Source organism: Lagopus muta, chromosome 7 (genome assembly GCF_023343835.1).
Source record: "Lagopus muta isolate bLagMut1 chromosome 7, bLagMut1 primary, whole genome shotgun sequence".
Lineage (NCBI taxonomy): Eukaryota > Metazoa > Chordata > Aves > Galliformes > Phasianidae > Lagopus > Lagopus muta.
The window spans coordinates 39,606,557-39,620,141 of record NC_064439.1 but is presented as its reverse complement, the minus strand read 5'-3'; the positions used below and the strand labels follow the sequence as shown (position 1 = coordinate 39,620,141).

General features: G+C 38.7%; 1 protein-coding gene across 2 annotated transcripts in view; it reads left to right on the top strand.

Annotated features, from left to right (window-relative positions):
* OSBPL10 (oxysterol binding protein like 10) overlaps positions 1-13,585 on the top strand; it is a 98,259-nt gene that overhangs the window by 14,803 nt on the left and 69,871 nt on the right. The window contains exon 1 of one of the 2 annotated variants that reach the window (XM_048950645.1): positions 12,145-12,263. The exons of the other annotated variant lie outside the window; for it this stretch is intronic. Within the exon in view, the coding sequence (XP_048806602.1) occupies positions 12,160-12,263 (104 nt within the window). The 5' untranslated portion in view covers positions 12,145-12,159. Of the gene's footprint in view, positions 1-12,144; positions 12,264-13,585 lie in introns of those variants that run through there. 2 annotated transcript variants of the gene reach the window in all.

Genomic DNA, 13,585 nt, shown 5'->3' with positions numbered 1-13,585 from the left:
CAGGTGAAAAGCCATGGCTAACCCAGGGAGCTCAGGGACGAGCAGTGCACCTGAGTGACTGGAAGGTGTGGAGCCTGGATCCATCCATCCTCACTCTCATGTAAGGGTTAGCAGCTGAGGGAGTCGTGTCTCTCTGGATACAGATTGCACTGCTCTTGAGCTATCACTGGTCATTGGCAGGGATGAGCAATTTTTCCTTCCTTTTTACCTGCTATTGCTCTGTAGGGTTTATGTCCTACTAGAAGGCACTGTCATTGCCTTATTTCGTCATACACCCACTGATTCTTTTACTAGAGTTTGGCTGTTTGCATCTGCAACATACATTGCCAATACTTAAAGTGATGAGGGTGCCCGATATTGGAAACAGGAGATTAACAACCTGCTCCTAATAGTTACAAGACAAGGCTTTTAAACACTTCAACTCTGAAACTGCTCCTGGTAACCAGATGGTAAGTCTTAGGAATCTTGCTTTCTACATGATTTGTTTTGGAAGTGAGAATGCATACTGCTGGGTGTTCGGGGGAGAAAGGAAGTACCTGCATCTTTCTGTCAAGCTAAGGCTAATGGAAAGCAGTTTCTATAGTTTTGGTGAGACAGTGCAAAAGCTTATTGTCCTAGCTGTGTTCTCGGATTGTTCCAGTGGGTAAAAAGACTGTGCCTAAAGCTTTCTTGGAAATTTCTTTCATATCAAAGCACTAGCGTATTGCAACAGTGAAGTATTTTAACTTCTGTTTTCACAATGCTTGATCATAGTCATTCATAACATCAGTTATGGCAAAGGTACTCATTCGTGTGGGAGGGTGGATTAAATTAGAAATTCCTGAATTGCTTTGTTATAACTGGCTTGGCTGTAATGCTAGGAATGACAACAGAAATCATGTTGTGCTTGTAAAAAGTTATTGGTGAGCCTGTGCCTTCTGTAGAGTAGCCTGATTGCTTCTGTGTTAACTCTTATCAAATCTGATTGAAAATTACCTACTTGCTGGCTGCCCAGCAAATGTGGTTTGACCAATTCAGTAAGATACAACAAGGGATTTGACAGAAACATACGCAGTGTCAGAGGTCCCTGCAAAATGCCATGTTTTCATGACTTTAAAATTGAAATCGGTGTAGCACTGAGTACAGTGGAATCTGACTTGGCAGGACTGCTGATGCTGAGTGGTAAAAATTGTTCTTATCATCTGTTTCCTTTGGTCATAAAAGATTCATATTAGTAAAGTGGTTTTTAGTGTGGAAGAGGCTGTTTTCAGTGTGGGAGAAAGGTGTTGCATGCAATTGCATGGAAGCTGAATTTCCACAAGTCTGGAATAGTTGAGGGTTCCTAATGCAGCAGTAAGTGAGCTTCAATGTGTGCAGGACAAACTGAAGTGAGTTCTGCCGTGTACTGTTACCAGAGGCTTGAGATCGACAGCTGAAAACACAGGCCAGTGGTTTCCATGTGATGCTAGTAGCTGGCAGAGGCAGTGGATCACTGTCCTACCAGGTGGATGATTCTCTGAAGTTCCTCTCCTACCCGAAGTCTAACCTGGCAAATTATGTGCCATCTTCTGCTTTAGCTAACAACATTTATTATTGTACAGATTCTGCTGGAATGCAGTGCTCAGTATTGCTGTTAGCCAAAGACAGGAACTGAAAAACTAAGGCGACAGACTGGTAGTTCTGATGTAACGATGAATAGAGGAGGGTTTCTTCAGTTGAACTAGGCTTTTAAAGTGGTCCTTTATGGTCTTGATGGTCCTCAGTTCTTATGACTGTTTATGAAAGTGGATAGTGATAGGACAAAGTGAATCATCTTGAACTGAGACAGGGGAGGTTTATGTTAGATATCAGGAGGAAGTTTTTCACACAGAGGTGGTGATGCACTGGAACAGGTTGCCCAAGGAGGCTGTGGATGCCCCATCCCTGCAGGCATTCAAGGCCAGGCTGGATGTGGCTCTGGGCAGCCTGGTCTGCTGGTTGGTGACCTGCACACAGCAGGGGGTTGAAAGAAGATGATCATTGTGGTCCTTTTCAACCCAGGCCATTCTGTAATTCTTCCTTGAGGAACAAGAGTAAGATTGTTTTTCACTTAAGTTTTCTAAGTGCGGTTCACTTTATTTTGCCCAAATATCTGAGATTTAGGAGGCACATTGTTGTTTGTCTTTGTACAGTTGCTGTGGACTGTGGTGTAAATATCCAAGATATCGTATTTCTGTTTAAAAATAAGTAACTCAGATTAAAAGATCAACGTTAGATATTTAATACTTCCTATTTACTGATCATTAAGGAGTTCTCTGTATTAAGAAATACCAGGACTACTTTTTTTTTTCTTATTTTCAGTGTACTTGTTTTGAATTATTCACGCAGAATCTAAACAATTATAAGAATAAGATGATTGTAAGATGATTGTTGGGTTTTTTTTTGTTTTTGTTTTTGTTTTTTGTTTTTTCTTGTTTTTTTTTGTTTTTGGTCTTCTTCCATGGAAATACATCACATGCAAATTAGATGAAGTGTAACTTTTGGAAGGGCCTTGGCTTCCAGCAGATGTCGTTTCTTTGCAGTCTCATACAAGCAACTCACATAGACAAATATCTCCTACTTTCTTCCAAATAACAATGTTTGAAAAGCGGATCAGTGCAAGAGACAGTGTCACCCAGCATGAGTCCATCAATTTTAATTTCACTGAGGACAGGTTTATTCACTCTGCGGGGTGATGATCTCCAGCAGTGAAGTGGGAGCAGACATAACAGCTTCTTCTGCCTGGAATACATTAATGGCACCTGTGATTTGGAGCCTGGGTGTACTCAGCAATAAAGGTGACTTTTGGTGTTTTTGAATGGTGTTTGTTTGAAAACTTTCAAAATGTATGGGGTGATTCAGCTTCCTGTGTACCTTTGAGTATTTTCCTGCTTGCCCTACATGAACACATTTTTGTATTTATTTATTTATTGTCTTCTGGTGGTATTTCTGTCACACTGCTCTCTCAGGAAGACTAGAGAAAGCTGGAGCTAATATCTCTAGGTTCATATGACATCCTAGCTGTTTCTCATACATCAGAAGAAACAGAGGATACTTTTTCTACCTGCTGGTCATTTTTAAGCTTAGCAGAAGTGACATTAACCAGAGCTTTACACAGCGTGCCTGAGGGTGTTGAAAATACAGAATATACTAGGTGTGTGCTTTCACTTGTAGGTTTAATTTTTCGTTATATAGAGGTTTTTGGATTAGCAGATGGTAAGCCAGAGATCAAATAGATAATGTAAAGTAGAAATGAATGGGGAGAAACTAGTATTGTGCTTATTCCTCTCTTTGAAGGAAAATACTCAGACCATGTGCCATCAGTTGTGATTCTTAGTGGTGTGAATACAGAAAAGTCTAAACATCAGAATTCTCTCTGCAGTTTTATCCGTGCTGATAAATACAACAACACAATATGTCACTAAAACAGCCCTCAGTTGATACGGTTTCACAAGGTTTTTTGAACTGAATTAAAAACACACTGTCACCTAAAGGAAGTAAACTTCTTACTTATTCCTCACTGTACTCACTCGTGGCCATGGGATTCCACTTACGGAAGTGACAAATAAACTTGAAAAAAAAAAAAATTGTAAATATATCTTAAATGTCATTATCTGTCTTGTAAAGTACTCCAGCTTCAAGGATAACAGTTAAATCTTTGCTGTCACCAGTAAGTGCTTGCTTAGTTTGTTGAAGCTGCAGGAGAAAGTCCAGTGTTCTGTATAACTTGAAAGAATAACACCAGTATATTGTCAAAACACAGGCCTATGGGGGCAGTTGACCCCCTTCCCCCTCCCCTCCATCAGTTGTTTAATAAGCCTAGGAAGGAGTAACCAACTAGTTCTCATCTTTAAGTTGTCCAAGATGCTTGTTGATGAGCTAGTTTTGATACGAACTTGTACAAAGAAAACTATCTTCACCAACTTATTTATTAGTGCCTAGAAGATACAGTCCAGTGAGGGACTGTATGCTTTGCTTTTGTTTGTGGGTGGAAGTCAAAGTAATAGTGTTTTATACTGAACTGTAGTGTCAATGTGAGTCTTCAGATTTCTGTTTACTTAGTTTTAGGTATATCTCCTGAAGGCTTCTGGCAAACCCAATGACCAAACTGTTCTGCTTGTCTGCTCCTTAATTGTCATCTTCTTCTGCTCTATAAATTGTCCATCGCTCGTTGGCAGCAGAGTGGTTGTGATAAAACCAAGTTCCTGTCTCCATAAACCATTACATGAGTGACTGCTCTAATTAATTTTCAGTAATATCTTTCTAATGAAAACTTCTGGGTGCTTTTAATAAGAGATTCTACGAATCCCCTCTCACTTCTTGTATTGCGTGTTTAAATGTGAGGGAAGAACTAAGTAAGAGACAGTCCTGTTTTCTAGTAGATATTTTTTCCAGTAAGTGTTATCTACAAAATAGAGCAGCTTTTATAGCATAAAATTTAACTTTCCTTGATTTCAGGGTTTTTACGCTCTCTTAAAGTGACCCTAGTATCCTGTAAGCAGTAAAGAAGAATTTACTTGCGCTGGTATTTACTCTTCATTCTTTATATGCTGGTCAACTCCCTGAAGTTCCCTGACTAACCACTGTGCTGTACCTGTTTTAAGGGACAGGCTGTCACTGTAGCACATTTCACCTATTATGTTTCAGCTACACAGGCAATTTCCATGGCTTTTAACTCTAAGACATTACAGCCCAAATAACTTCTGAGTTAAGACAACAGATTCCTTTTCTTTGTGAAATTGGCTCAAACTATGATTGAACAGTGTTTCTAATTTCCGTTCTCTCACTGTTAAATTGAACAAAGAAGTAGGCACTTAGAGTAGCTGAACTACTCTACAGCTACTCTAATTGAAGTCAGAGTATTCGTGTTATTTGAGCTAGCTCTATTTGCAGTCCATTTTGTGGTCTTGATTACTTGAATAGTTTTCCAGACTTCCAACGTGGAGGTGTTTGGGCTTTGGAAGCCAGCAATCATCTCTTCCTCAGTTTCAGTGCTCTTGCTGCTGCTCAGGGTCGCTCTCTGTGCCTTTGTTATTTGGTTTATTAATATTTCAGTCCCCGAGAGTACTTCATCTCCAGGTGACATCCAAACTAATATCAGATCTGACATAAAACCTCAGGCCCGCAGTGGCTGTCCTATGCTTAGATACTTTTCTGCTTGAAACCAGTAATTTTTGGTAATGAAGATGTCTCAAAGTCAGCAAATGGGTGAAGGTGCCTTCACCAGGCAGGACATAATACCTAGTCACAGTAATGCAGGTTTGAGTCGGACTTAATCCTTACAGGTTGTCATAGAAGAGAAAGGAAGAGTTGGGAGATACAGGTTAGAGAAATATTAACCAGATTTACCTCTGCAAGTATGGGTTGGGTTCATCATTGGCATGCAGTACAAGGGAAGTGATAGGACAGTTTAGGATAGGACAATTGGAAGGTATTGTGTAGTAGACACCTGTGATAAATATTCACTGCTTCCTTCCTTCCTGCATTTTCTGTGCTTTTGGTAATGGTGTCTGCCTCACTTAACATAACTTAGAGGACAGGCTCCAATAGCTAAAGGTGAAGAAGGGTGTGTGGGTACTTCAGTTGGATAGATGTTCTTTGTTTTCAGCAGTCTTTTTCTGCTGTATGTTTTGACATCACTGAAGTTTACTAGTAGCGAATAGCAGAGAACTTAGATTATGGATGATACTGAGTGGCTTGAGATAAAATTGTGATATGGACCTGACTGTCTGACACATGTCTGTGGGATGTGGTTTTCTTTAAACTTTGCTGCACGATCATGCTGGTATAAACCCAACGATTTCAGACTTCCATTGGGCATAGTGGAGATAGGATACAAGATGTCTGAATTTGCTACTCTCCCATTATGTCGTAGGAAAACCAAGTTATCAAATGATTATTTTTCATTGATTTTTGGATGTTATAATAGCAAACACCAAAAAACCCCAAGGTAATGTCATGTCTTCTCTTTCAGTCTATTAAGAATCCTACAAAATATGGCAAGTAGTTGTCAGAAATCTCTGTGATGTATTGGCTCTTGGTCAAGTTTAATTTCATTATTGATCTGTCATCATACGTGATTGTACAGAAAATGCATTCTCAGTGTGCACATCTCTGTGTAGATACTACTGAAAGAATATGGCGTAATAGCATCAGTCAGACTTAGACTTGTCAATTGGAGCAGCTGTGTTCACTGGCTACATTCAGTGTCATCTTATTACTTTCACTCAAATAAGCCTCTGAGATTCTTAGGTTTTAAGGTCATTTATAGTATGTTTAATGGACATAATAGAGCCTTCTAGTTCAAAATTTCAGCTTTCCACAATCTGGTATTTGTCTTGTTGGAGAGATGTATTTTTGGTGTGTGAAACTGCTTATTTCATACTGAATTTTTAAGTACTTTGTGGAAAAGGAGTTTGTTAGACACAATGCAATTTTTGATGTGAAGTGTACTCACCAAACCTATCAAATTCTATTGATTGTGTTGCTTCTGGAGATGCTTAAGACTTTGTAGTGATGTATGATTCCCTCAATATTTAGGGTTTTTTTTGTACGCGTGATTTATTGTATGATGACAGCAAATGAGTTGATTTCTTTCCTTATGTCTCACCTTGATTGATCATAGGCTCTCCAAAGAGTTAGTTTGAGTACTCTTGTGGCACGTTGCTGTGAGAATATTCTTTGACTAAGCAGAGTACATGCATTGTATTTTCTTTGCATCCTCTTGGTGTGCAAAATCTAAACAATATTAAACCCACTGGATTTTTGGAAAACAGAGAAAGTAAAGAACTTGATTTCTGATGGCTGCCAACTGACAAGATAAACATTTTCCTAATAGTTCTTTTCAGGAGAGTCTTTTTACCTCATCAGGGATCTCTGATAATCTTTGCATGCTCAGCAGATAGGTGAAGTAATTTGTGGTCACAGGGATTAGGTAGATGGAGTAATTTATAGGGACAAAGACTGCAGCTCTTGTCTGTCCAGCCATCTGGAATACCTCTGAGCCTCGAGTTGAAGTCGAGTTAGAGGTCCCACTCCTTAGTGACACAAGGTGACTTAGTGACTTAGAAGGATATCAACAGGCATGTTATGTAGAATGACTACTAATTTTTGGTGCTGGACAGGCAAGACCTGAGTGATAGAAAACTTGAGGAGGAGAAGTTAAGCAATTAGCAGTAAGCATGTGTAGATAGCAGCTATGTATGTTTAGCAGGTATCCGTATGTCTAGTTAAGTGTTGGGAATATTTGTGAACCTGAAGTAGTGCATGTGCACCTATTTGCAGGATGCCCGCCACTGCAATTGTGAATAAAATCTATTTTTATCAGAGATGCTGTCCTGATAAATTATTTGGATATTTCCAATGTTTTCAAGCCCAATTCCCTTTTGGCTGCAGTCCAGTTATTAGAAGTAACATGGAGTTGCTCTGTTCTTGTTTTGTGTCAAAGTTGTTTTCCTTGTAAATGAAAATTTATTTTTCTATCTGCAAACTGTTTTTCATCTGTGATGTGAGTTGAACTGGATGATAATACTGTTGTTAAGATTATATATATATATATATATATATAATAATCTTATATATTATATATATATAATACTGTTAAGATTGCACTGACCTGTTTATTCCCCCAGTTATGTCACTGTTAGCCTTTTCTCTGTGATCTGCAATACAGAAGTGAAGTCTGCTGAATTAAATAGTAGCAAATTTAGAACAAATTTAAAAAAAAAAAAAAAAAAAAAGGAAGGTAGGAAGGATTGTTAAATGTCACAAATAGCATTGGGCAGCCAGCCAGTTCAGTGGAGTGGAAGGTCTAAGTGCTGCTTATGGTATCAATCTCAATTGTGTACCTTTTGTTTATCTGTTTGCTATAAATTGCTGTCCCTCAGTGTGGTGGTGTTGGATGTGCTGAAGCATGGATAAAGACAATTAATGTTCTTTTTCGTAATTGTTATGAATTCCAAGCCTGATGAATGAAAAATAGATGCGTTATCATTAAGGCTATGTTTTCTTCACAGCACTAAAAAGCAACCTCTAAGCAAGTCCACTTGAAATTAGAGAACTATGTAGTATTACTTTATTTTTACTGTCTTCTCCTTTTACAAAAGGGCAGCTGACCTTAGTCTGTTGCTGTCTATAGAATTTCAGACTGTTGAGCAGGGGAAGGCAATTGGCTGAGGAAGCAAAAACTGAACTTATGAAGCAAATGTAGCTTCTTCAGATGAGAAGTGACATTTCTGTTCATGACGTGTACTCACTTAGATGTGTAGAAATTGACTGGGACTTGGCAAAGCAGTAGAGATTTATCTTGAGATTTTGTGGATCTGTGGTTAAAATCAAGGAGAGTGTGATAATCAGAAGCAAGTCATCTATTAACTGTGAGTAATAATTCTACTTCTTATCTCTGTTTTAGATGTGTAATGCTTCCAAGAGTTCCCAGTTGCAGTTCAACTTGATTAGTAGAACTGTTTTTAAAAATCAAGTTTTCATTCTGAGTTGCTCAAAGTCAGTGAAGTTTCTAAAGAATACTGCAGGTTTGATTTTTTTCTTACTTAAAAAAATGAGAAATTGAAGAACCTCAATAAAGGATGTTAAAAGGTAACCAAAATGTAAGCATGCTCTCCAACCACCAGTCTTCAAATGATGTCTTCAGAGATGACTTTCACCAGCAAAGTCCTTGATTGTCAAAAGTGTACACAGGCTTCTTTATTGACAATGAACAATTTCATTAATCTTATGGCTCAAGGTAAAAGAGGGGGGGAAAACCCAACAACAGTTAATTAGTTGCATACATATCTCCAAGGTGGCCTAACAAGACAGTTCCCCAAAAATGAAATATTTCTGTATGACTTCTTTTCCACTTATTAGAACCATAAACTTTCCTTGGACGCAGTCATTTACTTTGTCAAGCGATTCTTACATACCTTAAATAAGGAATTATAAATAGTTTGATTATTTTTGAAAATGCCATCTTCTTGAAGATTATGGAAACAGTGAAGGACATGCAGCTGGTTGGTAGTTGTTGGAGGTGAATTGCAGTGGACTGAAAGGAGAACTAGCAGTCCTGCCTAGAGAACTTCCTGGCATTACAGAGTAATGAAAACTTATTTTCAGACAGTTGGATGTGTTCAGAGCAGAGCAAAGATCGTAGCTATTATAAGAGGTGTTTTTCTGCTGGGGGCACACCTATATGTGAGTTGAGATTTCTATTCAGTGTCAGCTTCAGCGGGCAATGTGCCATGTTATGGGTGTGAAACTGAAAGTTAAAATGCCTATAGATGTTTTGATTTTTTTTTTTTTTAATTTTAAAAAAATGTATTTCCATATGAGAATACTAAAATTTGTCATTTAAGTAGAAATGTGTGATATTTCTTGAAAACCTGTGACATAAATAAATCATATGGGGAATGTTTATGTTGTTCTTCTGATAGTTTTAGATGTTTTCAGATCCTCTCAAACTGGGGCAGTATAAGAAGTATATTGGCAATATAAGAGAGTGGGTTTGGTTTTGTTTTTTTGCAGAAAATGCTGTAGCTGTTGTTCTGGCAGGTTCAGATGTAGACCATTTTTGTTCTAATATACCACAAGCATTTTATTGCTCCCTAAACCAAAACTATTGCTATTTGTTAAATTCTTCTTGAATGGGGAAGCAAAAGTAAGCTTTCCATAGTTTGCTATAAAAATACACTTAACAGTAAATGTGAAATCCAGTTGAAATAGTTGATTTGTACAGTGTTTGAGTCTCTTTTTTTTCAGCTCCACAAATTTAGAAAGCAGCTGAGTTGTGCTTCCTAGTGTGTAATGCTTGCACTGCTTGACTTTCATTTTATTAATGAACTGGCTGTCAAGGTGGATGGATAGAGGGGTTAGGAATGGAACTGAATGATGAGTGTCAGGATAGGTAGTTACAAAATTCATAAGGCTTGGGATTTAGTTGGAGAGGAACGGTTTTGAAATACAAGTAAAATAGAAATTGTGTTGTCATCAGGCCTTTTTAACAAATGCACGAGTTACATTAAAAACCTGACAGTCTTTTTTTTGTTGTTTTTGCTAAAGCAGAAATACAATTCTTGATTGCTGAGTGTTGCTGAATGTTTTACCTTGTAATTGATATCAGTTGGTAATGCATCTGATGGACTCAGTTGTTAGGTATTTATGGACAATGAGAATTAAATATTTGAAAATACTCTGCTGTAACTTGTGGACAGTAGAAGAAGCTATGTCTTCCACTTGTTTGACACAGTGTACTTCTGGGTGATAAGCAAAGAATCACAGAATATCCCGGGAGTCCAATCCTGGCTCCACACAGCACCACCCCAAGCCCAGTGTCTGAGAGCACAGTCCAAATGCACCTTGAGCTCCAGCACTCAGTGCCGTGCCCACAGCCCTTGGCAGGCTGCTCCATGCCCACCGCCCTCTGGCACAGACCCTGTCCCTAACTCCCAACCTGACTCCCCTGGCACAGCTCCGTTCTCTCGTGTCTGTCACACAGAGCAGAGCTCAGCGCTGCCCCTCCACTCCCCGTGAGCAGCTGCAGCCGCCGTGATGCCTCCCCTCAGCTCCTGTGCTCTGTGCTGAGCAAACACAGGGAGCTCAGCTGCTGAAGTTGAAAGTAATTCCAGAGTAAATGTCAGAAATATGGCCAATTCATTTTGTGGAGTTGTGTTCCGTGGATGAAGAGGAAATGTAAGAGTGAATCCCATGAGCAGGGAGGTCTGTGGCAAGTGCCCTGAAGAAGTGGGGGAGGCATAGGAAGATCCGTGGTGAATCTCAGGATCCTGATGGAGACTGCTGAGCTGGGGCTGGGCCGGAGGAGCAGGAAGCTGGTATTTTCCATACAGTTTGTATCAAATATGAACAGTTAAGCAGCTGTGAGGTTAGAACAATAGTGGTGGTCTCTTTTAATTAATATTAATTAAATAAAAGATTTTTTTTTCCGGTTTTAGTGTAAGAGAAATACCAAGGGTTCTTTTGGAAGTGTGTGGCAGTAACAGTTATTTTGTAACTTCTGTATGACTCTTGCTGTTGTATGTCTGGTATTTGATAACTCAGCTCTGCTACCTCCTGCCTGTCTGTTCTCTTAAGAGTATATTGAAGTTTTCATCAGCGGTAATCTGTAAATTAATTACAGAAATGCGATGTCCTGGGTAACTGTGTGCTCTATGAGCAAGCTCAGTAAAGTAACAGAGGAAAAGATGACAAGATTAATCAGTTCTAGGGAAGTTAATGCTGTTATTTCCCTGGTGTGCAGAACAAATGACTTGTGGAACTCAAGTTACCAGATACCCTTCTTCTTTTGATTACAGTTACATCAAGCTTCTAAAATGGGACATGCAGCATCATTACTTCTCTCTTGCTTTATATATATTGCTTTTCCATCCTCAGTTAATGAAAGAATCTGGTCTCCATTTCTCCTGTGTTTTTCTGATAGTCTCATCTGGATTATTTGTTTTGTGACATAAGAAAATGTTTTTGGAGGCTGTTTCTGTTTCTTCTATTTTTTTTTCCCCTGAAGTCTTGTGTTGCTTGATTGAACATTTATCCCTCATTCCTTCTCCTAGCTCCTTTTTATCACTTTAATGTTTTTGAAAGTGTTATCCACCTGCCTCTGTTGTGAGGCTATAGATGTCTTATAGATATCTGTGCAGCTCCCTCCTTTTTTTTTTTTCCTCTGGGATACTGCTATGAGAAAGGTGGGAAGGGGAGTCATGAATCAAATACTTTTCTGTTCAACTTGAACAAGGTCACAGTTAGAATGGATGACTATGAAAAGTTACTGATTTTTGGCCTCTTCAAAATCAGAGGAAAGCTGTTTTGTTGACCCGAACAGTTTTTGCTGAGTAGTTAGAACTCTTCTTTCTATAGATAATTCTCTTTGCTTTTCTGGCTTTCAAAGTTGTCAGGCATAAAAACTGATTCATCTGGGATGACAAAAGAAGGCAGAGTACTTGAAGAGAGCAATGTGAAGGCTTATGAAAATTGAATCTTCTTTCCATTTAGTATTACTGTTCAAATTGTACTGAAAATGTTCAGCATGCTTTTACAAGCAACGAAGAAAGCATCTATAAAACGGAAGGGATGAGGCCAGTGGTAATGTTCTGTTTTTCTGAGACTATATATAAAATAGGTTATGCTTGACTAGAAGGTCAAATTAACACTGATGCTATGGCTGTGATGACAAGCATATGGAAGGATGCCATCGTCTCTGCATATGTGGAATTTCGAAAGTTATTTCTGCAGGATGTCATGGTGCTGGTGAAAGGTACCTGGTACGTGAATGGCTGGTTTCCTTCTGTGGGGTAGCTTTATGCAATGCAAAGCATGTCTTTGTGGAGCTTATGTTCATTCTGGGGGTGCTTTGCTGGTCTAATACGTGAAGATTTTTCAACTGAAGTGCTCTTGCTAGATGTAATTTAATAGACTCTGTTCTAATAGACTCAAAGGATCTTTTTTCCTTGGTAGGAGAAGAGGTTTTTTTTTTTTTTTTTTAATGCAGTTGTTGCTTTTTTCTAAGCTGTGAAGATGCAGTGCTTTACTGCATGTGATGTAGTTGATAAAAGATGGCCTGATAACAGGAGTGAAGTAAAGTGGGGCAGTTATCATGTGGATGTCACAGGCTCAGAGTGGACTTGTTTGCTAAATCTAAATAGATAGAAAACTGAGAACTTACAAGTTGGATAGAGGGAAACACTTGCAGTAGGGTCAAGCGACCATATCATTTTCTCAGGGGCATAGCTTCACTTCTGTCTGCTTTATCCCTTTGAATATGTAACAGATATTTCTAAAGTGGACAAGGAAAACTGAGAGTAAGTGAAACGAAAACGTGCTATGAAATGTGCAGTCAGAATTTTGATCAGATGTTTTTCAGTTCTGCTATTTTTACCGTTAAGTGCATCATCTCTCCCTACAGAGCAATCAGAAGAAGGGAAAAATGCTTTGTAAGAGAGGAAGCAGTATTGTAAAATCATTTAAAAGTCAAGCAAAACATGGAGATTATAGATTGGTGTAATAGATGGCAGTAAGTTAATCTTCAAATGTTGGCAATTTCTGTTTAGAGCTCCCTTATTTTTAGCACTGCTGTTGAAAACATGATGGTGGTTGACATTCAGTTTGCCATTGCTCTCCTCTTTTTTATGCTGTGAAGATAAACTCTGTAGAGGATAGGTGGAAAGATGATTCATGATTACAAAGAGAGGGTTTCCATTTGTTCAGTGAGGGAAGGGTTGTGGAGATACTTATGGGAGATGGAGTCAGGGCAGAAGTGTGAGGATTAATGATGCACTAGCTTAAGATTATTTGAAGCAAGGATTGTTTACCTATGGATAATTTAAAGCAAAGGTGATCTTTGTTCTGTTTTGGAGGCAGAGGGAGTAGAGTTGTGTGTAAAGGTGGCAAAGGATGCTTGCCCAAGCAAAATGTCTGAAGCTCTGATGATCTAAGGCAGTAGTTGCTTATTATACTCAAACTTATTTAGCTGGAAAAATTGAAGCAGGAAAGAACAACAGGAACCTCAGTAGGCTATGAAAACAAATGTTATGTGATGGAAAAGCTTAAAGGTGTTCTTAATATGGAAATATTGAAAAAAAAGGGC